Source organism: Podarcis cretensis (assembly GCF_951804945.1).
Source record: "Podarcis cretensis genome assembly, chromosome: 11".
Lineage (NCBI taxonomy): Eukaryota > Metazoa > Chordata > Lepidosauria > Squamata > Lacertidae > Podarcis > Podarcis cretensis.
This window is the reverse complement of record NC_137180.1, coordinates 28,385,612-28,410,156: the sequence shown is the minus strand read 5'-3', so window position 1 is coordinate 28,410,156 and position 24,545 is coordinate 28,385,612. Positions and strand designations below refer to the sequence as shown.

General features: G+C 42.1%; 2 protein-coding genes across 3 annotated transcripts in view; one reads left to right on the top strand and one right to left on the bottom strand.

Moving 5' to 3' along the window:
* The first annotated feature begins 1,019 nt into the window (after positions 1-1,019).
* Positions 1,020-23,362, top strand: LOC307226712 (2'-5'-oligoadenylate synthase 1-like). 2 transcript variants are annotated; one of them, XM_079995667.1, is made up of 10 exons: positions 1,020-1,103; positions 2,478-2,643; positions 3,111-3,297; positions 3,432-3,622; positions 5,661-5,821; positions 6,012-6,136; positions 6,316-6,505; positions 7,630-7,839; positions 8,945-9,148; positions 23,246-23,362. In XM_079995667.1, the coding sequence occupies exons 2-9, from the start codon at positions 2,479-2,481 to the stop codon at positions 9,099-9,101; spliced, it is 1,386 nt and encodes a 461-aa protein (XP_079851793.1). In that variant the 5' UTR covers positions 1,020-1,103; position 2,478; the 3' UTR covers positions 9,102-9,148; positions 23,246-23,362. The 2 variants fall into 2 exon arrangements, with proteins under 2 accessions (XP_079851793.1, XP_079851792.1); XM_079995666.1 differs by lacking the exon at positions 1,020-1,103 and adding an exon at positions 1,821-1,875.
* LIX1 (limb and CNS expressed 1) overlaps positions 11,079-24,545 on the bottom strand; it is a 34,587-nt gene continuing 21,120 nt past the window's right edge. Inside the window, exons 3-6 of the mRNA XM_079995817.1 lie at positions 23,299-23,439; positions 16,563-16,658; positions 14,991-15,068; positions 11,079-12,651 (exon numbers count right to left, since the gene is read on the bottom strand). Coding sequence (XP_079851943.1) covers positions 12,367-12,651; positions 14,991-15,068; positions 16,563-16,658; positions 23,299-23,439 — 600 coding nt within the window. The 3' untranslated portion in view covers positions 11,079-12,366. The remainder of the gene's footprint in view (positions 12,652-14,990; positions 15,069-16,562; positions 16,659-23,298; positions 23,440-24,545) is intronic.

Sequence of the window (24,545 nt, the reverse complement as noted above, 5' to 3'; positions counted from 1 at the left end):
GGGGGGTGCACTGGATGATCCCGTGGTCCCTTCCAACTCTACAGTTTTATGATTCTATGAAATGCTGTGCCAGAAGTGAATTTAGGGGAGAGTGACTGGTTCACTCAAGCCAAGAGGGTGCTGCAGCGAGTGCTGCAACAACGGCTTAGAACATAAGGTGAAAGGCAGGGGGGTGCTAATTTTTTGTGCCACACAGAGTGCCTCTGAAATTTGAAAGCCCGAAGTCCGCCACTGGCTGTGCAGTCATCTTTAGGATGTAATTTCCATTTTGAGTCTGGGGGAGGGACTGTTCCTGCAGCACAGCAAAAGGCTCCAGGAGAATCCACATTCCTGCTGCTTCTATAACCTGACTGCAAATTTGTTTCGGTTTTGTTTGTTCTACAGTGGTACCTCGGGTTAAGTACTTAATTAGTTCTGGTGGTCTGTTCTTAACCTGAAACTGTTCTTAACCTGAAGCACCACTTCAGCTAATGGGGCCTCCTGCTGCTGCCGCGCCGCCAGAGCACGATTTCTGTTCTCATCCTGAAGCAAAGTTCTTAACCTGAAGCACTATTTCTGGGTTAGCAGAGTTTGTAATCTGAAGCGTATGTAACCTGAAGCATATGTAACCCGAGGTACCACTGTATTTATTTATTTATTGCTTTCTACAGGAAAAAAAGTTTTAAAGCAACTTACAACAAATTAGTAAAGCAATATATGTACTGTAAAATAACTAAAAGTAATAAAATTGTAGGTAGTACTAAAAACATCCATTCACCAGGAACTGACATGGAAAACAATTGTCCCTACCCCAAATGTGGTATACAAAGAACAGGCCAAATATCAAACTATATCAAGATCCAATGGCTGAACAAACAAGAACACCTTTGCCTGACATTTAAAATAACTTAAATATTGGTGGTTCCCTCCCTCTGCCTCTCTCTCTCTCTCTCTCTCTCTCTCTCTCTCTCTCTCTGTGTGTGTATGTGTGTTACACATCATAATTGCCTCTATTGTGATTTTGGCAGAGAGTAAGTATACAAGAGTGCTGGGCCAGAAATGATTTAGGGAGATCTAGGGAGAAGATTTAAAGCAGAGCTTGTCACATTTGTCACATGGAATGGGTAAGTGTCTATGCACTAAGCTATAGTCCTAACCCCACTTGCTTGGGAGTAAACGCCAATGAATTCAATGCACCTTACTTCTGAGCAGACATGGTTAGAACTGCAATATGAATCACCAGATGTGAAAGTTGGGTAAGACTAAACAATGTAAAAATGGAGAAGTTTAGATTACCCAAGCCCCGAAAAAGGTGTGTTTCATGTTTATGAATAAGAAAATGACAAAAGAGAACATTCTGCTGCATTCACACATAACGCTAAGCTACACTTAACACAAACCAGGGCTTACAAATCAAGAACAAACTATGGCTCGCAAGTGTGGTTAAGACGCTGGGCTGGGTTTCGGGGCTCCCATTAAACCACAGCCTATAAACCAAGTGGTGGGGGAAATCAAATATTTGCCAAAAAGTGTTGTCCAGGTGACCAACAACACTAGCTTTGCAAAGTGGCAGGAACTCCCATAACAAAGAAAGAAAGAGAGAAAAGGTTTTGCATCTGATGGATAATTCTTCTTTGCATTGCTGCAAAGCTTCTAAGAGTACAAAAGGGAGCTGCATCCCGTCTTTTTGGGGCTCCAGGGCTGACCAGAGGCGTGATAACTATCAATTCCCAAAGAGAACAATCAACAGTGGAGGCACAAACCACAATTCCCAGAATTCTAAGCATCTGGGGGTGGTACATACTTGAGAAATGTGCTGTCCTCAAAGGACTGTAACTGGGAAACGAGTACATAAACACACTTGCTACGAAATGCAGACAGGATGGCTTTGCCAAGGTAAGATTATTTTTGGCAGAAAACCCTTCCTTTGTAATTTACCCCTTTATAGCGTGTATTTGAAAAACAAACGGGGAAGGAGCAGAAGCACATGGAATAATTTAGTCAGATGATTTAGGGAGTGGCCACCTCGCTGTGTTGCCACAAGCAGAACAGGCTATGATCGACTAGTTTTGAAAGAATTAAACTGTATGGTACAAATAACCCACCGGCTCCCTGGAGTAACGTGTTTAGGTTGGCATTTAGCTTAAGGTTGGCATATTTCAAACAGTGAAAATCTGGACAGAAAATTGTTGAGCTTATATTGGCAAGGTTTTTGATATTTTCCTTGTTTTTGCCCAAAGTTGTTGAGCTTTTGGGGCAAAATCACAAAAAATGCAGTTTCTGATATATTTTTATGGGAAACTGGCACTGCCAACATAGGTTGTCATACGTCCAGATTTTCCAGGACATTTCCTCAATTTACGCCCGGATGCAGTATTCCAGACGTATGACACTCCTAATTTAGCTATTCTTATAGTTGAGATACTCTCTCTCTCTCCCATACCCACCCCCCAGTGTGTGTGTGTGAATAGTTAACTTTTTGTTTTGTCCTTTTAAAGGATGTGGGGCCTAAGACCCAGATCTTACAACTGTGAGAGATGTGGGAATGACTTTGTCAGCCGCACAGCTCTGAGATACCATTTTCAAGCTAAACATCTTGGGAGAGTTCACTGTGAAACTTGTGGCAAGGAGGTTTTGCGAGAGTGTCTTCTGCAGCATGCAAAGGTAAGGTGGAACGTGTCATCTTCCTCCTCCTTTGTTCAAGCAAATAAATGTTTTTTTTTTTGGGGGGGGGTATCTTGGTTTCATGTAGGAAAGAATAGCAGTATATAAATATGAGAAGATAAATTACTATCCATTTATTTGTAAAAACATTTAGTCTATCACAAGTTCATGTAGCATAACAAGGCAGTGTACAGCAGCATATACAATAAAATAGAAAATATCATAAAAAAATGATTAAAATGTCTGGCTGATCAAAAATGTAAACAGTTGTATACACCTGTCTACATTAAGAAAGACAAACCTAAAACCAGATATCAAATAAAAAAAGGCATTTTACTTTCTGCTATACCATTTTAAAGACTAGAATACTATCCACATATACTTCCTTGCTCCCATCTGTAATCTCTTTCCAGGCCCTTCATCTCAGCTCAATATATATACAGTTCATCTCTTCTCTTTATTAACAGACTGATCATGAAATGATACTGACCAGCAATCACAGAAGCTACTGGGATATGACTCGTAAGAGGAGAACAAAATTTGTGGCCACGGAAACACTGACATCCTGTAGGATGTGCCCCAGGCAGTTTGGAACAGCCCATGCCAGGGAGTACCATGAGAAACAAGAGCATCACTTCACTGCCAGCAAAAGAGGTAGCACTGCTGTTTTGAAGTGCTCGCATTATCAAGGACCACCCGATTTTAAACCTTACTTTTTAAGAGCTTCTCCTCATCCCTTCCTTTTCAGGCAAAAACTCGTAATTCACCTTGATTTCTCTCTTGTATAGCTCAAATGTCCACTGCGTTTAAACCTGAAAACATATTAGAGTACAGAACACCTGCAGAATTAACGAAATTTGTGGAAGCAAAACTCCGACCAAACTCAAATGCTGTAAGGTGGGGCTGTGCATCAGAAGTTGAAAAGATCATTGAGTTCATTGAAGAAGTGTTTCCATTACCAATTACATATGTTACGAAGGTACTGATGATGCCACATTCTACTTGAGATTGATCACAGTAGTGTTGCACTTCCTGTATCTGCTATTTCATGCAAACAGTTGTGTGTGTGTGTGTTTATGCAATAAATATGCATTAGTTCCCTCTTTGTTGCACACATCCCATTTCCCTCAAGGTTATCCTGCTGTGAGGATATGCTATTTTATAAGAATTGAAAATGCAATAGTTTCCTGCTTGGGGGGATATGCAAATCTTCCCTTCAAATACAGCAATGGGCTGAGAAATTCTGGGGCACGAGGCAAAACATTTAAATAAAAAAAAGGTGGTATTTGACTAAGTCAGAGTAGGGCCATTGCAATCAATGGACTTTGGTAAGTCAGGATCTTAAGCTACTTGGGGCTGCTTCATCACTCTTAGTCTCTATGTAAGGGAAAAGACATATGAAGTTAGCCAAGACCTAGTGACTTGCCATGAATATGTCAGCTGAGAATCTGATATGTACATGCATATACTGTATTCAGGGCAAAGTAAACACTCACATTGACATAACACAGCACAGCATACTGTGTTGGTGTGTGTTATCTCTATGGAGGAAAGATGTCATGAGTGAAGCAGCTATTTGGCTTGCAACCCAATACAATTTATGTTGGGAGCATGGATGGTTCTAAAGGAGGACTAGACAAATTTATGGAGAAGAAGGCTATGTCCTACCTTCGCTGACAGAGACAGTTTGTCTCTAAATACCAGTGGCTGGGAATTGCTGAAAGAGTGCTGTGGCATTTGTGTCCAGCTTGCAGGCTTCCCATAGGCATTGTGAGAACAGGATGCTGGGTGAGATGGAACGTTGGCCTCATCCAACAGGGTTGTCTAATGTTCTTATGACAGGCCATGTCCCAGGTGAACATCACTTTCAAGAACCTGCATGGCTTAATTGTCTTGTCCAGAGGTGGCAGAGGCTATGCCTGGCCCAGGAGGCAGAGTGTCCAACCAGTGGTTGGAGATGATAGGAAGAACCAGAATTAAGGGAGATGACAGTCCACGATGATGATAGTCAGGAGTCTGGATTTCAGGAGAAACAAGAGGGTCAGATACATGGCATGCAGGACCATGGACAGATCATTGGGAGCAAGCAACTTGTTCTGATGAAGTCCTAGCTCCAAAGGAAGATTTATATCCTTATGGGCCCAGGTTCCATGCTACCCTCAATCCATAAGGAGTGGAGTGGATAACTTTAAAGGACAACTCTTGGGTTTGGATTCAAGCACTTTCATCTGTTCCACGTATGGGAAAATGGGAGGTGGCTAACATAATGAGACTTCGTTCCTTTTGGGGTACGACATGCACAGGAAGTATTATGACCCCATCTGCACTATACATTTAAAGCAGTATCATACCACTTTAAGCAGCCATGGTTCCCCCAGGGAATCCTGGGAACTGTAATTTGTTACGGGTGCTGAGAGGCCCCCATTCCCCTCACAGAGCTACAATTCCCAGAGTCACATCAGAAGAGGGAGGGAATGCTGAACCATTCTGCTAGTTGTATCTTTGTAAGGGGAACCTCCTAACAATTCTAAGTGCATTTAACAAATTCCAGGATTCCTTGAGGGAAGCCATGGCTATTTAAACTGCATGATACTCCTTCTAACTGTGTGCTGCAGATGGGGGGGGGGCTATTTCTAGGTGCTGTGGCGCCATGGTCTCAAGGTCCAGTTCCAGGGTTGAGATCAGGGACTGGGTCTCACTCTTCTGCCCAAGTTGTGGTGGGTAAGACAGACTTAATTGCTCCTCTTCTGTATCAGAGTCCTGTCTGATGCTTGGAACCAGAGTCGTCACATTAATGAATATGTGATATGGCCTACATTATGGGAGCCATCCTGAGTCATCTACTCTATAAGCATTTTACTGTGAAGCAGTGTCCTCCATTTGTGATCCAAAGTGATGCAGATTGCCTAGGTTGAACAGCTGACACATGGCTAGTCTTGCTCTTCCTTGGGAACATTGGTACTAGGTGAGTTAAAGTCAAGGACTAACCAACTTTCTGTTAATATCTTACCTAACAGGGCGGTTCATATATAAAAGGAACTGATGTGCAAGATTCATCTGATGTGGACATAGTTCTTTTTAGCAGCGACTTTCAAAGTTTAGAAGACTGCCAAAGAAAAATTCCCGAAGTACTAGAAGAGTTAGGGAAAAGACTAACTAAACCTTCCTGGATCAACAGGTTTGGACTGAAATTTTTGCTCTCCCTTCATTTCCCCCAATTATTGTAAAGTCATTAGTATGCCACTGATTAACAGTGCAATTCTAACTATGTCTACTCAGAAGTAAGTCCTATGAAATTCAATAGGGCTTACTCCCAGGTAAGTAGAGGTAGAATTAAAGCCTTATTCTCCCCTTTCTTTTCTTCTTAGGGTAATATTGCAGGAAAGGACACCATTTTCCCTAAGGTTCTACTTTAAGTGTTATAAAGATCACCACGGCCACTTGTTTGACATAATGCCTTGTTATGACATGTTTGGGCCTACATTATCAGCAGGTAAGAGCTGGCTGGGGGTGGTGCCCCCCCTCACTGTCCAATAATACTTATGGAGATCTACCTTTATTGTAATTCAGACTGCAACAATATTTCCATTAGCCCGAAATCTGTCCGATTTGATTTAAGAAATGGAGACCAAGGGAGTGTCATTAGCCTTATCTCTTGTCTGGCGTTAACAGGTTTAAAAGAGAGCTTTTACCGCAAGCTCTACCACTGCAGTGACAGTGATAAAATCCAGCTGTACGCTATGGCCCTGTTGAAATACCAAGTTGAGTTTGTCAAGGCGTCAACAGAGAGGGTGAAAGATCTCATACGTTTAATGAAGCACTGGTTCAAAACTTCATTTGCAACACCAGGAGAAGAAAACAAGTAGGTTGCTCGTATCCAAACACAACTGAAATCATTTATCATCTCCTCCTCCTGCTGCTGCTGTTGCCATTAAGCCCAGCAGTTCCCAAACTTTGTTCCCCATGAACCACTTGAAAATTGATGAGGGTCTTGGCAAGAACACTTAATGGTTTTTCTGCCTGTTGTAGAAATTGTAATGTACTGTGCCAGATGCCATATGGCCACCTGAATGAAGCTCACAGACCACTGCTGGACCACTGACCATCATTTGAGAACCCTTTGATTTAAATAATTTATACACAAGAAATGCAATAAAATGAAAATTAAAAAATTGGTTAAGGCTATAGTATCACAATTCAGTTTAGAATGCCTGCTGGAACAAAAAATGTGTCTTCAGTAAGTGCCAGAAGTTCAACAGAGAGGGAGCCCGTCTGACCTGGTTGGGCACACAATACAGAATGAATAATAATAATAATAATAATAATAATAATAATAATAATAATTTTTATTTATACCCTGCCCTCCCCAGGCAAGACCGGGCTCAGTGAGGCTAATACCAGGTAAAAACAATTGATTAAAACACAACTTAAAAACAAGATTAAGTACAACATTAAAATGCAGCCTCATTTCAGTAATGACTCCTGATGAATATGAATTGCACATCCAAACCATGGGAGACCACTATCAGTTACTCCTCTGTAAATCTCAATAATCCTGAACCCAAGTTGTTAAGGGCCTTGCAAAATAACCCAATAATTTGCATCCTGGCCTAGTAGAGTATGGACAGCCAATGCAAGCTTTTGAGTACTGGACCAACTTCAGATCCTTCTCTTTTCCCAAGGTACAATGCAATCTGTAAATTTTTGCATTGTTTCAACCCCTTGTGAGTGAGTGACCCACACATTTGCAAAAAGAGAGAGCATACCTACCAGGGGGGAAACAATATTTAATCTACCGGTATATTTTCTTAGCTACTCCTGGCTTATCATTCTTTGCAAGGCATGGATATTAAATCAAACGGGAGGCCCAAATTGGATTTTGCTACTGTCTCTAGCCTTTATTTGATCTACAGCTTTTGTTTTTGACCGTTTCCTGTGGCAGCTCCTTCTGTGCAGCTGCTAAATGTGTGCTGTGTGTGTGTTTAGGTTTCGCAGGCTCCCTTCCTCCTACGCTGTGGAACTCATCACCATCTATGTATGGGAGCTGGCTGGGAAACCAATGTTTTTCAGCTATGTACAGGGAATGAGAGCCGTCCTGAAGCTTTTGGTTCAGTATCAAGAAATCTGTGCTGTATGGCACAAACATTACAGACCCAATTTTCCAATTTTCCAAAAGGTGTTTCTAAAGCAAACCAGGTGAGTAAGCCCATTATATACTTGTCTGCCTCTTTAGTACATGCCCCCAGCAGCTGAAATTTAATCTAGAGCTTCCACTGCTAGGAAAAGCTGATTCCACCAACCTCTCCTTCCCAGAGCCGTAGCTAGGTGATATTGTGCCCCTGGCAGAACCGTCCAGATTGTGCCCCATACTCATGGACATATTTGTTATTCTTTCCACCTCTTCTCCACCCATTCACCCTCTATTTAAAAGCTTTTCTTATGATAAAATAATCAATATTTTTATTTATAGACATATTTATGGACATATTTTTTGGCGGACTTTGCACCCCCCTCTCACCTGCGCCCCTGGCAGGGGCCCACCTCACCACCCCATAGCTATGGCCCTGTTCCTTCCCCATCACCAGCTTACCTCAGCGCATCTCAGTCCAGTCTCCAGGACCCTCTTCCTCCCCACTGCCATAGTCCTGCCAGTTCATGACATTGAGTATTGCTTGCTGGTGTTGTTGGGGGGGGGGGGACTTTCTTGTGGCTTTTTGCTTTTTTACAGGGCCTTTGATTCTGTGAAGGCCATTGCTCATAAATCAACCAAGCTGCCCTGCTGCTTCCTTTGTCTTTTGATGTTTGTTCCCTTACCAGAACAAGAGCAATGTTGTACTTTGTTCTGGAAAATGTCTAGTTCATACTGCTGGGTAATTCTCTCTCTACACACACACCCGCACAGCTCCTGGAGCTGTGCGGGTGTGTGGCTCCTGCCTTCATTCCTGGACTTGCAATTTCCCATGGTTTTGGATCTGTGCTTTCTTCACCCAAGAAATGGCATCACTTCCTTTCAGCTGATGCATTCAGCTGATGAATCTTAGAATCATAGGTCGAGTTGGAAGGGACCCTGATTATCGTCTAGTCCAACCCCTTGCAGGTGCAGGAATATGCATCTGTCCCATACAGGGATTGAACCTGCAACCTTGGTGTTATCAGCACCAGCTGAGCTATCCAGCTCAAGAGGACTTGAAACAATATGCTCTCTGTGTGAAAACAGCTTTGCATTTGAACGTACTGAAAAAGAGGCACCTAGCACTTCCTGTCTTTGTTCATATGGACAATGCCTCTCTTCCTCCCGTAGGCCATTTGTTTTGGATCCTGCGAACCCAACCTTTAACGTGTGCGAGAACAGCAATGCCTGGGACGAAGTAGCTCATGTGGCAAGGCAGAGCCTCCTTAAACCGCTCTTTAATGGCATCCAAGCAAAGGAGCCCTGGCTTTTTGCAGAGAACTGGTGAAACCAAACCTGGCCTCGCTTCCGGAAGAATGGGCACCCAGTTTTCAGGTACTGCCATGGGAAAATGTCGGTGTTGAAACTGAATGAAAACTTGAGAGAGAAAACAGTGAGTCGTGCACCTGCTGTGTGCAATGAAACTGTGTGCAATGAAACTCTGTGGGAGGAGCTGTGGGAGAAGGTAATCTGAAGAGGAGAAGGTGATGAGGTAAAAGGGGGTGCTTAACCCTTCCTACAGCCATCCATTTTCCTCTGCTTCCTCTCCTCCCAACTTGCGTTTGCTCCCATGGGGTTCTAGTCCCATGTCTGCAAGATAACTATAGGTCTCAAACATTGGCAAGGTTAAAAGCAGTTGGTGTGGGAAGTTTCAGAGGGGAGAGCAGCAGGTGGAGGTAAGAGGAAAGATGAGTTCCTCTCTGGCAAACATTTTATCAACCCCACTCAGAGAGAGAGAAAGGACCTTTCAGGCTTCACCAAAAGCAGTCTATCTTTGGTTGTTGACTGAAATATTCAGCAAATAAAACTACAGTAACTTTTGCCTTTCAAAAACAAAAATCAGTGTTGCCCGGCCAGGTGTTTTTTTTTGTTTTTTTAACTTGAAGGAAAAAAATGGTTTCAATTTTATGGTTCAGGAGGTCAAGGTTTTAAGAATTGCTGCCAAGATTGGAAAAAGTCAAGAATATTTAGGTTAGAAGTAAATAAGAAATGTGCATAGGTAGGGGTTTTTTTTGGGGGGGGGGGTGTTTACTTCTCCATTGACATTCCATAGCATGTTTAAGCTTAGTGATTTCAGCAATACTTTTTTTCACGTGGACCATAGAGAGAAGCAACCTATTGTAATGTTCACATACAATATGTGGAATGCTCTCAATAAGCACATTTTCCCTGAAATGTTTTCACAATGGTTTATTTTACAAAATGATTGCCCAAATTCAACACCTGAGTGAGATCAAATAAGATACAGAAGATTTGAGGCAGTAAAATACTTTTTAAAAATTAATGGTTGATTCTAATTCCCAGTATTATATTTCTTTGCCATTTGCTGCAGCAGACCCATGACTGCTATAGATGAACCTTGAAAGAACAGTCTGGTTTCCTTTTTGCAACACAGTGTTGATCACTCATTGTCAAGGGCTCTTCATAATACGTGCAGAGCTTTTTTTCTAGAAAAAGGTGCCGGAACTTGTTTTTAGGGAGGGACACCCCACTGCACTGATCGCCAGGCTACCTGCAGCCACCTGTTTCAGCTGGAAAAAAGGCCTGAATGTGTGTATCTGATCTGCTTGCAACGGAAATTCCTGTAAGAGTCACAAGTGCACAACCAGCAGAAAGGATTGGCTGCATTGTGCTTGATAAGCAGAGCAGCGTTTATCATGACAGTGGAAGAGATAGCTTAGGTTAGAGCCAAGGCAGGCATTGACAACATCCTATAATTTGGTTCAAATTTAGGAAGATCTTCACCAAATGCTGAAAATCATGACCAAAATTGTAAGTCATTATTATTATTTACTTCCAAAGTACAGTTGAACCTTCTGAAATTGTTGTTGTTGTTGGGTCAGGGATGGGAAACCTTCATCTCACTGGCCTAATAGTTTCACCAAGCCTCCCCAGTTGGCACATGGGGCCATTTTGACAAAGCCACACCTGCCCATCTTCCATACAGTGTCTTATCTAATATCAGGTGTGGGGCAAGTAAGATCTCGCTCAGCTGAAAGGATTTGCAGGCACTGGCGATTTCTCAAAAACCTGGAACCCAGAACTTAAGCTGACAATTTTGTAACTAAGTTGGTTGGTCCTCAGCTGCAGCAGCAGTACAGTAGTACCTTGGTCGCCGATTGCCTTGGAACTCGTACGTTTCGGCTCCTGAACGATTAAAAACTGGAAGTGAGTGTTCTGGTTTCCAAATAATTTTCGGAAGCTGAACGTCTGGTGTGGCTTCCGATTGGCTGCAGGACGCTCCTGCAGCCAATCAGAAGCCGCGCCTTGGTTTTTGAACAGTTCCGGGAGTTGAACGGACTCCTGGAACGCATTCTGTTCGAGAACCAAGGTACGACTGTACTTCATTCAGTGCTATTAAACCACACTGAATCATTCCTAAGCTGTTTTTCTCATTTGCTAAGGAAACTAGTATAAGTGTAGTGAGCAAAACAAATTAAACATGGTTGTCTGTTTCCCTGACAAGAAATAAAAGCAATTCATTACATTTACCCTGCAAAAGGGTTGATTTCATCACACATAAATATTATCATTGATGTTGTCAGTTGTTCTTTGATGACATTTTGATGTTCAGAAATGGAGTGGCCCCACATGTCTTACTACTGGGGCATTGAAAACTGAATGTGGCCCCGGGCACAGCCAGCCACTGCTTCCAGGTGCTGATCAAATATATTGTTGTCTTTTTCTCATTTGCTGTATTGATACAGTACAATGAGCAAAAATAATGAAAAGTTGAGATCTGTGTTCCTATCAGAAGCAATGGGCTTGCCAATTGCAAATACTGGCCTATCGCAGTGTTGTTATTTTACTTACTACTCATATAAACAAGAAAAAAAAATCTACACAGGTTTTGCTGTAGCTAATGTATTTTATTATCAGGACTCAAGTTATTTTTCTAGAAGAATGTCCGCGTTGGTCATTTTTCAAGTATAACAACTGGCTTTCTGCTTTTGTGTCATAGATTTCCCTAAGTTTAGAAGCCTATTGTTGTTCCTTCAACCACTACTTTAAATAACAATATATATATATATATATATATATCAACTGGCAGTTTTTGCTTATTTCAGGGACATTTCACTCCTTATTTCTGTACATCTCTTTGATGTATTAATTCAATTCACATACTAAACAATTCTGCCACACTTACTTTGATTATGCAACGCTATTAAATGATTGTTGCTGTTCTTTAAGAAGTTACAAACCTAAGCTATATTTTTTTTATAAAAATAATAATTCTAAAAATCTGTCTTCATCACACAGAATGTCACACTGTAATGCAGCTTTAGATGTTTCACATGCAGTGAAACAGGAAGCATGTGTGAGTAATGCTTCTTCACGCATTCTGTGAACTTGCACATGAGTTGTGTGGATTCCACATGCACCTGGAACTCATGCTGTTCACCTTGGGGGGGAATTTGAGAGTTTCTGCTTTGTACATTATACAATCAGATGAAGGCAAGCTGTTGTTTCACATTGATCTGAATGATCCAGGATTAGCTCATTACAGACCAGCCTTGCAAACCTGTTTCATACAAACGGCGCCCTAGGCTGCCCTAGCGATAGCCACTTAGGGCTAGACTCATACGATCATCATTTGAAGAGGCAGCGGCTTGATCACTGTATAGCTGGCTCAGTGCTAAGCCCAGTATTTCCTTTTTCTCTTTGTAAAACCGCAGCTCTTGTCCAGCTTTCCGGGTTTCTTCCAGCTCTCTAAGGGCCACTTGCAGCTCTTGCGAAATAATGCCCGGAGTTTCTTGCTCCTTCATAAGCCAGTCCAGAGCCATGTGACTTCTCATCCTTTCATCCAAACTGTACTGGGAATAGTAGGAGATCACTTCCTGTTGCCCGTCCAAAAAAAATTAAAGAGTTAGCAACAAATACACCATTGCTTTTTGGGGGGTAGGAGAGCTGGAGGGGCAGGGGAATCCCATCTGACAACCAATGTGTTCCTTTGGTTTCAGATAGTACATGGGTAGATGAGTCTAAAAAGCCTAGGACACACATTTTCATGACCCTGTAGCATAAGGGTACCAGATTTTATTTTCAATGAATCCAGGGACACTTCAACTTCCAACTAAATAGATGGATTTTGCCAGGGAACTGATCTGTAAATCCGGGGACTGTCCCCGGGAAACGGGGACGTCTGGTAACCTTACTGTAGGAGCTATGGTGGTTTATTTACCAGCAGTAATGTACCGTATTTTTCGCTCTATAAGACGCACCAGACGACAAGACGCACCTAGTTTTTGGAGAAGGAAAACAAGAAAAAAAAAATTCTGAATCTCAGAAGCCAGAACAGCAAGAGGGATCGCTGCGCAGTGAAAGCAGCAATCCCTCTTGCTGTTCTGGTTTCTGGGATAGCTGCGCAGCCTGCCTTCGCTCCATAAGACGCACACACATTTCCCCTTACTTTTTAGGAGGGAAAAAGTGAGTCTTATAGAGCAAAAAATACGGGATTTAGTGTTAATTCTGGATATGTATACTTGATTCTGACCAAACTAAGCCTCTTAGAGCACAATATACAAATATACATCAAGAGGCTTAGTTTGGTTAGAATAGAGTATACATTTCCAGAGTTAACACTAAATACATTACCTCTGATACTTCTAGCCACCATAGCTGCTAAAGGGCCATGAAGATTTGTGTCCTGGGCTTTATAGACTTGTCTACCCATGTACTATCTGAAACCAAAGGGGCACATTGGTTGCCAGATGTGAAATATATTGGCATTATTTCCAGCTCTCCTTCCCCACTATTCTAAAATAATGGGTTATGTTCTGCTCTGGGATCTTTCGCAACTGACATGGACATTTCAGAACAGATATTGGACACATGTTTGACTGTGGAAGTCAAACAAATAAATTGTAGTTAAGGTAGCTTGAAGAAATTCTAGTTGTGTAGGAGCCTGGATGTCCAAAAGCAAGGGCTTGCCCTGCGCAAGCTGAACTGCTCTCTTGCCCCATTATTATTTGAAATAATAGAACTTGAAACCCATAGCAAATTTTGTTAACCTGCTGCTCCATCATTCATTCATGCTTCTCTATGTAACCATCACTAGGGTTTAAGGACATTGGAAGATTCCTGCTGCGTCAGACCAAAGGCCCATCTCATCCAGCACTCTGTTCACATAGTGACCAAGCGATGCTCATGTGAAATCCACAAGCAGAACTCTCCCCACCTGCAGTTCTTGGCAACTGACATTCAAAGCCATCCTGCCTTTGTCTGTTTGTTAGAAGTGAGCATAGTTCTTAATCACTGGGTTATTTAAAAGAGATTAATTTTTCATGTGACTGAATATGCAGGTCTTAACATTTAAAGCAGACAACTCATTACATAATTATTTAAACGTTAATTATGCAATTATGAAAGTACAGTGGTACCTCGGGTTAAGTACTTAATTCGTTCTGGAGGTCCGTTCTTAACCTGAAACTGTTCTTAACCTGAAGCACCACTTTAGCTAATGGGGCCTCCTGCTGCTGCTGTGCCGCTGGAGCATGATTTCTGTTCTCAACCTGAAGCAAAGTTCTTAACCCGAGGTACTATTTCTGGGTTAGCGGAGTCTGTAACCTGAAGCGTATGTAACCTGAAGCGTATGTAACCCGAGGTACCACTGTATATAATTTTTATAATACAAATTACATAACTCTTTAAAAAAAAAGAATTATGGGTTGCATCCAGGGAATTCATCCTGTTATCTCAAGCACTTCCACCTGTGCAACAGGACTTTCTCTTCCTCTTTTCTCCCCATGTCTCTCTTCCTCCCCAACTGCTCTGGAAGGTTGGGAAAACCATAGAACAGATTTGGGGAGAAGGGACTCAGGATGGGAAGTCCACTGTGCAGATAGAAGTCCTTGTGCTAATGGGACTTTTTGGATACAACTCTATGTTTGCACTTGTCCGCTAATGGATCCCTTTAAACCTAGAACATGTGTAATGACATTACAGTCTTCAAAGAGGAATCTTAATTTGTGGACACACTTAACTTTGGAGATGTCTCAGACTCAGTGGGATTCACTGAGTGCCTAAATTTTAAAAATCCCACTGATTTCAATTCCCATCAATGGCACCTAAGAATGGACCATGTCTATAGAACATAAGAAACATACTGGGTAGAGGTGAAGTGAGTATAGTTTTGCTGTTGGGGAAACGGGTGCACTATTAGTGCTGTGCTACTCACTTGTCGAGAGCACTTTGTTTCACGCAAAGCTTTGAGGCTTCCATTCCAGTGCAGCAGCTGAAAGACTATCATCAATTCCTATGGAAGAAAAACCAATGGCTTCTGATTGAACTGCTTCAAAGTAGAATCTCTTTTTCAGTATGCGAAACAATACTGTGGGGATTTGCTGTGGGAGAACTGGGTTAGATTCAAATGTGTTTTTCCATCTTGAAAAGCATCATGGAAGGGCTGTTTTGGAACCTCGTGTTCCAGTCATGGAACTAATTCCTCCACCTGCACAGGAACTTTGTGTGAGTTCACAAGGAAGAGCCATTATCTAGTCTTTCTGTATTGCCTTCAAGGTCATTGCTCTAATATGCCTGAACTCTTTTGACTTTCTAGAACATTATTGAATGCTTGTACATGGATTAGAGTGGAACCAAGTCTGAGTCACACTAGATCACTTGCCCTTCAAACAAAAAGCAAAACAAAACAAAAACCCGATATATACTGCTCCTTAAATTAGTTGGAATACTGACATTTATCAAGAGAGTAGCATTAATAACTAGAGAGAGATTCTAAAGTATGTATTGAGACAATTATTTTGTCTATTACTGGCAATTATTAGTTTACCATTGCTTATCTCTTTGTTATTTTTTAAATTATAGAACAACTTTTGTAATTGCAGTATTATAAAAGTAAAGTTATTTGGTGCACCATGGAAGTACCTGGAACAATGATTATGCCCCTCTTTCTCTATTATCTTTTATGGTTTTCTCGGTCATTGTCCTAGGCAAAAGGATGTAGAAAACAATTTGGAAGAGTGGACCCAGATAAGAATTTAGACACTGCCTTCATAGCAAGGGGGTTACAATGGGGCATGTGTAAGCATTATCATTTGTCTGAAATGAGACTTAAATTGGAAGGGGTCCAGTGTTTCACTTTATGAGCATTCTGTGTTGCAAACATGCTGTCATCTGTTCCAGAAAGGCACAATCTTGCCTCCGCTTGGATATTCTATTGCTATGTCAAACTTCCATGGTCTGCCTTTCATCAGACACAAGAAAAACAACCATCAAAAGCAAAGCTGGTATAGCTATACTTGTAAAGGAAATTTGTTCATGGGGCAGATTTTGAAATATGACTTGAAAAATTTTTTGGGAACATCAAGTAATATCAGCTCAGACTGCTTAGTTAGTTTTCCAGTACACATTTAAATCACTGTAAAGATGAATAAAGGGTAACTTCTCTCCGACTGGAATCTAATCTGGAAAACAGGGTACAAAGGGAAAAAGCCAAATCAGAATATATGGAAAAAGCATGTGCACATACACAGCCGCAAGCCTTATTTAGTTACTTTTGCAAGTTCATTTTTCAATATTCAACTGAACATTTTCAGATGCTGCTTTCTGTCCTACTCTGTATGAATAGCATAAATGTTCATGTTGGAAGAAATGGAGGGAGGTACAAAACATAAATGAAGCCATACGTTTTATTGAGGCGGAGATCCTTTTTTTAGTAAGTTATATACCCACTGAACACAGCGCTGCAAACCTTTAAAAAACTGGTTCGTCTGAAAGAATTAAATTGTACCTGAAATTCCAGCATTGTCTTCCCCATATTTGATTCCAGCATATAATGATAGGCTCCAATACTTGTGCTTGGGTCATCAGCATCATTTAAAGTACCCTTTAACAAGAAGAAAGGAACTTTCTGAATTACGTAAACACATTCTTAGGTGGGGAAAAATTTCCACATCCTCAGATTACAAATTGGATATGTTCAGACATCAGGCTAAACCATAGTTTAGAATTACAGAACAAGTTACAGTGAATCTTGTGCATTCTTCCTTCTCTCTCTTCTGGCACGGTCGCAAGGAGGAATTTGGAAAATTTCTCTTCCAGTTTCAATTTACCATAGTTTAGCAAGTTTCTGAAGAATCCTAAATTATGGAACTAAATTATGTTTTAACCAAAGCACAGTTTGCATTAAGCACAGTTTGACAGGTTCAACTGACTGGACAGGTTGCAATTAATCTAAACCAGAAGCTCATGTTTTCAGATTCCTCCTTGTAGTTATGCCAGAGTTGGGAGAAAGTTGGGAGCCTGAGTTTCACTCTAGCTCATTCTCATAATGCTCAACTATGATTTAGCATGTTGCCTGAACTAGGCCATTTTCTACTACAAAAGCCATAATAAAATCACAGTATTTGATGCCTCCCATTACCACCATCATCTGGGAAGTGGAAGACAACCATTCACAATAGCCTCTTTTTCTTCCTTCCTTTCGGCTACAGACCAGGGTATAACATTGAGACATAAACATCATCATGGCTAGTTTTAAACCACATATATTTCTATGTGCATCTTCCTAACATAAAACGTGGTTTTCTGAAATGTTCACATCTTCCTTCAATGATGCTGAAAGAGGATTTTCAACAACTGGAATATAAGGAGGTAACTTATAACCACAGCTGGGTGGTGTGAGCCAGTTGTGGTAGGTCTGGTTTGAGTTTGCCTCAGAGCAGCAGCAGATCTTAACAACAACAAAATCCATCAAACAAGAGATTCTGTTTGGTGTCTTCTTAGACCAGTTTACAAAGCTATGTATTTACTTACTTGCTTAGTAAATCAGTACCTAACATTTTTGCATGTAGTCCTCAAAGCAGTTCACAAAATGAATAAGATACAATGGAAGTGTTAAAAGCCCTACACTTAAAGCAAAACAAAACCAGCCAAGCAGAAACAGGCATATTGTGTAGTTGGCTTTTTTCACCTGCCCTTCTGTCTCTTGGATTCTTTTCCACAGAGCAGCTGGTTTGAGATGGAGATGTTTATGTGGTGATGAAGGGGACAGTCCAGCTGGGACAGTTTAGTTTAGTTTATTAAAATTTCTCAGACAACATTTTCTAGAAGAACACTCAAAGCATCTCACAATTAAAATTTCCCTGCTTAAAAACAAAAGCGAGCAAACAACAAATCCATAAAATATTAAATTTGCATGAAGTCATTAAACAAACAAACAGCACATTTCATTCCATCAATGGTCTGGAAGTAAAGGAACATCTTAATCTGGCACCGAAAATATGATAACATGGGCATCCAGGCAGCACTTCATAGACATAAGGGCCACTACAGTTGTCTCCACACTTATGCGGGGGTTATATTCTCGGCCCCCACATGCATAACTGAAATTGCATAAAGTGGGAGGCACCCCACATTAATAGGGAGGGTGAGCAGGGAGGAGAGAGAGAGAATCTGAGACATAGGAACTGCTGGGGCTGCTGCCTGGAAGTCATTCTGGGCCACTGCGTTATGCACCTTCCCTCGCTTGGGGCTGCTGCCCTCAGCCTTCCCTCCAATCCCTCCCATCACAGCAGGTGAGCATACTGAAAAGGCCTTCTCCCTTGAAACCTCCATCCCACCTTTTCACAGAGAAGGTCATCGGGGGGGGGGGGGCGGTGTCTGAGATGTTGACTCTCAGGGTAGAGGCATTCCATCAAGTGTTACAAGCAGGTGCTTGGTCGTCTTTGAAGGCTGTCATTGTCGTTGAGGTTGCAGTTCAATGCAGAATGACTCTTACACTTGGACTAGGTGTGGAGATGAGCATCTGTCCAATTTTACAGCCAGTCTGGGGTGCAGTCAAGGGTCAAAGAGGAACTCAGACCCACCAAGAACCTGCTCATCCTTCAAGAGGTTTGGATCATACTTCCAGAGCAGGTACCTGTGGCCCTCCAGATATCATTGGACTCTTAACTCCCACCAGCTGCACTCAGGATGGTTTGGGATGATGTAGTCCAGGCACACCTGTTGGGCCACAGGTTCCCCATACCTATTGTGGGTTCAAGTTACTGGAATAGATAATATTGCATATTCTCATTTGGTAGGGCAACCCATTAGCACAACCCTGTAGACGTGGAGGGCTGAAGCTTTAGACACAGTGGTTTGTTGTTTTCCATTCGGAGGGACAATTTGTGAGTCAAATGCTTATAATTCTTCTCATAATCCTTAATGTTCTAGAGAAGCTATGCAGAGCTGAACACAACTCTGTACACAAGACAGTTTCTTTAGCAGAACTGTCAGCAAATTTATAGCTTTTGAAATGCAGTAACATTAACACACTGCTGCTGAAATATTTATGCTGGCTTTTAAATATCCCAAGGGACATCTGTCTAAAACTCTGCAATTTTAAGCTTTTCGCCTTAGAAAATTTCCATTAAAAATGATGAATTGCATTAAATGAACTTTCTTTTTGAAATCATTTCCAAATAAATCATAGTCCATTTTCCAAAATGTATGTATGGGATTGTCCCTCAAAAGGGCATGAGACTCGTAAAGCTCAAGAAGAAAGGCATCCTTTCATCCACAAGACAGATATACCCCAGGCCTTCCCCACTGCTCTGCAAATACACCAACATTATAAGCACTCCTCCTCCCACCTCCCCAGAATCTTATAACTTTCAATCAGAGAGGAACAGTTTCAAATTGTGTGTCTCACACTGCTCTTAACCCTCTTCCCAAGTCGCTTCAAATCTCCCGTTTGCTTATCAGCAGTTCCTTCTGCACAGATGGGAGGATTTTGTTAAATCTTCTGGAGTCTCAAGCAGCAAATGTCTTTCACTGAGCCAGCATTTAAAAAAAGGGGGAAAAAAACTTTCATGAATTTTGCTCTACTTTTCAGTGGATTAGCAACATGCTTCTCCTGATCTGTATTTCCCCCCTGCTGCCAATGACTAAAAATATTGAATCTGAGCAACTTGTAAGAAGCTGTAACATGCCTGCATTAAGATTACTTATTTTTAACCATTGCAAAGGCCTAATCCACATGGACATGTTTCCAGCATGATAATGGGGGATAAAGGAGAAATGACTTCCATCCTCTCCCTCTATGTGATATTTCATTTGAAATTCAGTGGGAAATGGGGGAAACTTGGTTTGAATCTAGGTTATTATATCATCCAGACTTCTCCAAACTGGTGCCCTCCAATAGCCATCGGTTATCTTTTAAAAGTAAAATACTGTAGTTGTTTATTGACTTGACATCTGCTGGGAGGGTGTTCCACAGGGCAGGTGCCACTACTGAGAAGGCCCTCTGCCTGGTTCCCTGTAACTTGGCTTCTTGCAGTGAGGGAACCGCCAGAAGGCCCTTGGCGCTGGACCTCAGTGTCCGGGCTGGATGATGGGGTGGAGATGCTCCTTCAGGTATACAGGACCAAGTCTGTTTAGGGCATTAAAGGTCAGCACCAACACTTTGAATTGTGCTCGGAAACGTACTGGGAGCCAATGAAAATCTTTCCGGACCGGTGTTATATGGTCTTGGCAGCCACTCCCAGTCACCAGTCTAGATGGCACATTCTGGATTAAATGCAGTTTCTGAGTCACCTTCAAAGGTAGCCCCACATAGAGCACATTGCAGTAGTCCAGGCGGGAGATAACTAGAGCATGTACCATTCTGGCAAAACAGTCTGCAGGCAGGTAGGGTCTCAGCCTGCGTACCAGATGGAGCTGGTAAACGGCTGCCCTGGACACAGAATTAACCCCAACATCTGGTGAACTACAACCCCAACCTTCCATTACTATTGACCAAGTTACAAGGGGCTGATGGGAGATGGAGTCATTCAGCACCAGAAGGGCCACAGGTTCCCCACTTGCGCTTTAAAGTGCAGAGAGTGATTATATATGGGGATTAATTGCAGATTTAGACAGATTTAGGGAAAGTTAAAATAGATGGCATCTCCAGTTTCAAGATGTTCATACGTGCAGATTTAAGAAACTTGAAACCTGGGCTGACATTTACAGAGTATCACGGGACTTTCTGATAGGCTTTTAACTCGGTACATTAATTTCTGATTATTTGCAGAGCAATCCCAAGGCTGTGAATGCACTTAGCTTTTAATAAATCAATAATGTGGGTGAGGTACTGAAAATAAGTTCCTCTCCAATAGAATTAGCTTGCATTTACCTAGTGCTTCTGTGTCTATATAAATACATAAATACTATGCTACGTGTAGCGCATACAAGGAATCTGTATCCATTAGTAAATGCAGATGTTTCCCTGAAAGAACCCAGTAGCTGAGGACAATCTACAGCATCACCAAGCCAACCCACGCAAACTGAAGCTAACCTCAAATGCAGATGTTAGCAGTCTGATTCGGTTTCGGCATGTTTAGTGACAAAAGCTCCTGCCAACTCATTTCCTTGCCAGAGGCAGTAACATAGTAGAGAATAAAAGACTGAAACAGAGATGTGGGAAAGTGAATGGAAAGACTAGGATACTTTACAGCACTGGTTTAGTCTTGAATACGGTTGCTATATTTCAAAAACCAGGACACCCTGAAAGTTGAGTTTTGTTTTCTTGTTTTACAAAAACACACACACTCCAAAAAACCCCCTGATTTTTTGATTGACTTGCCTAAGATCCAGATCACATTTTGGAAATTCCTCCCAGATGTCAATTCCACCTTTGAAATCCCAGTAATGGCAGTCCTAGTCTTGAATTCATTGCTGTTGTTGTTGTTTAGTCATTTAGTCATGTCCGACTCTTCGTGACCCCCTGGACCAGAGCACACCAGGCACTTCTGTCTTCCACTGCCTCCTGCAGTTTGGTCAAATTCATGCTGATAGCTTTGAGAACACTTTCCAACCATCTCGTCCTCTGTCGTCCCCTTCTCCTTGTGCCCTCCAACTTTCCCAACATCAGGGTCTTTTCCAGGGAGTATTCTCTTCTCATGAGGTGGCCAAAGTACTGGAGTCTCAGCTTCAGGATCTGTCCTTCCAGTGAGCACTCAGGGCTGATTTCCTTAAGAATGGAGAGGTTTGATCTTCTTGCAGTCCATGGGACTCTCAAGAGTCTCCTCCAGCACCATAATTCAAAAGCATCAATTCTTCGTCTATCAGCCTTCTTTATGGTCCAGCTCTCACTTCCATACATCACTACTGGGAAAACCATAGCTTTAACTATACGGACCTTTGTTGGCAAGGTGATGTCTCTACTTCTCAAGATGCTGTCCAGGCCTGTCATTGCCCTTCTCCCAAGAAGCAGGCGTCTTTTAATTTCGTGACTTCTGTCACCATCTGCAGTGATCATGGAGCCCAAGAAAAGAAACCGTTGCTAGCTTCCCTTATATTTTATTATTCAATCCAAGAGTGGATGTGGCCCTTGGGGAAAGTAGCAGGTTGCAAGCAGACTTTTCTGATCTTTTATCCGTAATGACATTGCTCTTAACTGATACTCTAAAGAATGTATGAGTGAGGGTAGAGCGTGCACAACTTTTCCTTTTATTGGGTCGATGTACTATTGATTGGTGAGTCAACTTTTCCAGTTTCATATTGGAAAGGGGAACTATGTCCAAGCTATATACAATGAGATGCATTTTCCTTTGATACAGGCGCACCAGCTCTAGGGGGCCGAAGTGTTTTCAGCCCCCTCAATATTTTGTTTGAAGTGAGGAGTCCAGTGTGCGTAGCATGCACATGACATCTCGCATCACAGCTCCAGCGCCCGGCTCCACCAGAGCGCTCAATGTAGGAGAAGGACCACTGCTCAGTGGCAGATCATCTGCTTTGCATCCAGAGGGTCCCAATTTCGATCCCAGGCATCTTTAGGTTGGCTGGAGGAGATCCCTGTCTGAATTCCTGGAGAGCTGTTGCCAGCCAGTGTTGACAATATTGAGCTAGATGGACAGTCTGATTCTGTTTAAGGCAGCTTCCTAGGCTCCACTTTTGCTGAGCCCGCTGCCGAGCATGACTGTATTCTTAGAATCTGAAAAAACTATCCTATCTGATTTCCTTACCCTGGACCTGCTACCCAGTTCATCTCTTATCTCCAGTCTTTCTGGAAAGAAGTTGATAATTGTTGGGAAATGTAAGAGTATGTCTTATTAACTTCTCCTCCAAGCATTATGTGGTTACTAAAAACATTGCCTAATGGATGGGGCAACCATGACCTGCCGTATATTTGCAACAGGGTCTAAAATATTTTCCATGTTGACCGAAGTTACTCATGGTATGTGCAGCCACGTAGACTAATAGAAGTTTAGGGAAAGGACGGACTCCCTGGTTGCAGGAAATATAAAGTTTATCCACATTTCTTGGGAGGGAGATCAGCCCAGATTAACCACTTCCCAGGATCCTTGACCTCACCATCAGCCAAGTGGACTCCACATGGGAAGGAAATGAAGGTCAAGAAAAGGCACATGAATCATAGCAGCACTAGCCTATCAATGGAGATACTCTTATCTGGAATCTTACATTAATTATTGTCTTCCTGTTCTGCAGTTTACCATAAATGCAGCCAATGACAGCATACAAAGCCATGGAATTGAACTTACACTGGTGGACGAAACAGCTTCCTGAACGCTCTCCATAATAAATTCCTTTGTGATTCTGCGACAAGGCAACTCATTGAAGAGAGAATTGATTAGCGCCACTTTTGCCGCATCTCGTCTTGCTTCGGCTCTGCTCAGGCAGCACTGAAATAGAAGTAAATGGTTGTAAGAGCTTTGCAGGATGGGTTTGCCTCAACTGGTAAGAGAGAAGCTTCCAAACACCATAGAAGATTTTGTTGTTTATAATGCAAGGAATTGGAATATTTATACCACCATTCCTGAGAGATGAGTCATCCTGAATTGGATGCTCCCACCCAAGTTTCTGTTGACTTTTGCCCCTTTTTGATTCCACAACTCTCTTCTTTTGTACGGGCTCAGATTTCCCCCAAATGTTCTTGTTCACCCATCTAAAAAAAAAAGGCTATAGCACACAGTGGTGTAGTTAGGTAATTTCAGTCTGTGGGCTTAATGCAGGGGTTGCCAACACGGTGCCCATGGGCACAACGATACTCTTGAAGTCTGGCACCAATGAAGCCTCTGAGTCCCTCTACCTCATCCCCTCTTGGCATTAAGATGGTGAGGGTGGTTAGTTTTTCTCCCACGACCTGAAGAAAGTCCCATGGACCAGACAGAAGGGCTGCATTTGGCTTTCAGGCCCAAGGCTCCTCTCTCCTGGTTTACCAGGACCACCTTAACACAGCAACCCATGGAGAGGAGCTCACACTTACTTTGCTCCTCCCGTGTCCTTTTAGCACCTTGTCATCGGCACCCAGGATTGTGGTTAAGGTATTTCTTCCTTAACCACCACCTGTAACCATAGGTATAACCTTGGCTGCAGAATTGAGCCTCACTGAGCTAAAAAAGCCAGGGAGGAACAAAGCAGGTGTGAGCGAGCTCATTCACACATAGTTTGACTGACCATGATGTGCGAACAAGGCCCATGTATTGAATGCTTCATATCATCTGTGGGACCCACCTTCTTCTTGGGTTAGAATTCCACTCCTGGATTCCCAGAAACACGTGGGAACTCTTTGAGTTGTGAGATATGGAATGCTGGAGTAGATGGTCTGATCCATCAGGGCTATTATGTTCTGAAGGGACGTTAAACATTTATTGGGTTGGGCTGTGTTTATTATTCCTAGCTTGAAAAGTTTGGGGGAACCTTATGTAAAATTAAATGTCATTTTCCTCTTCAGCAACCTTTTTTTAAACTGTATTTTGATAAGTCCACCTATATCTGCTCATTCCAC

Coding starts and splice junctions, on each gene's coding strand:
- LOC307226712 (XM_079995666.1), top strand. Junction 2,644..3,110: donor GTCTTCTGCAGCATGCAAAG/GTAAGGTGGAAC, acceptor CTTTATTAACAG/ACTGATCATGAAATGATACT. Junction 6,137..6,315: donor TGGGCCTACATTATCAGCAG/GTAAGAGCTGGC, acceptor TGGCGTTAACAG/GTTTAAAAGAGAGCTTTTAC.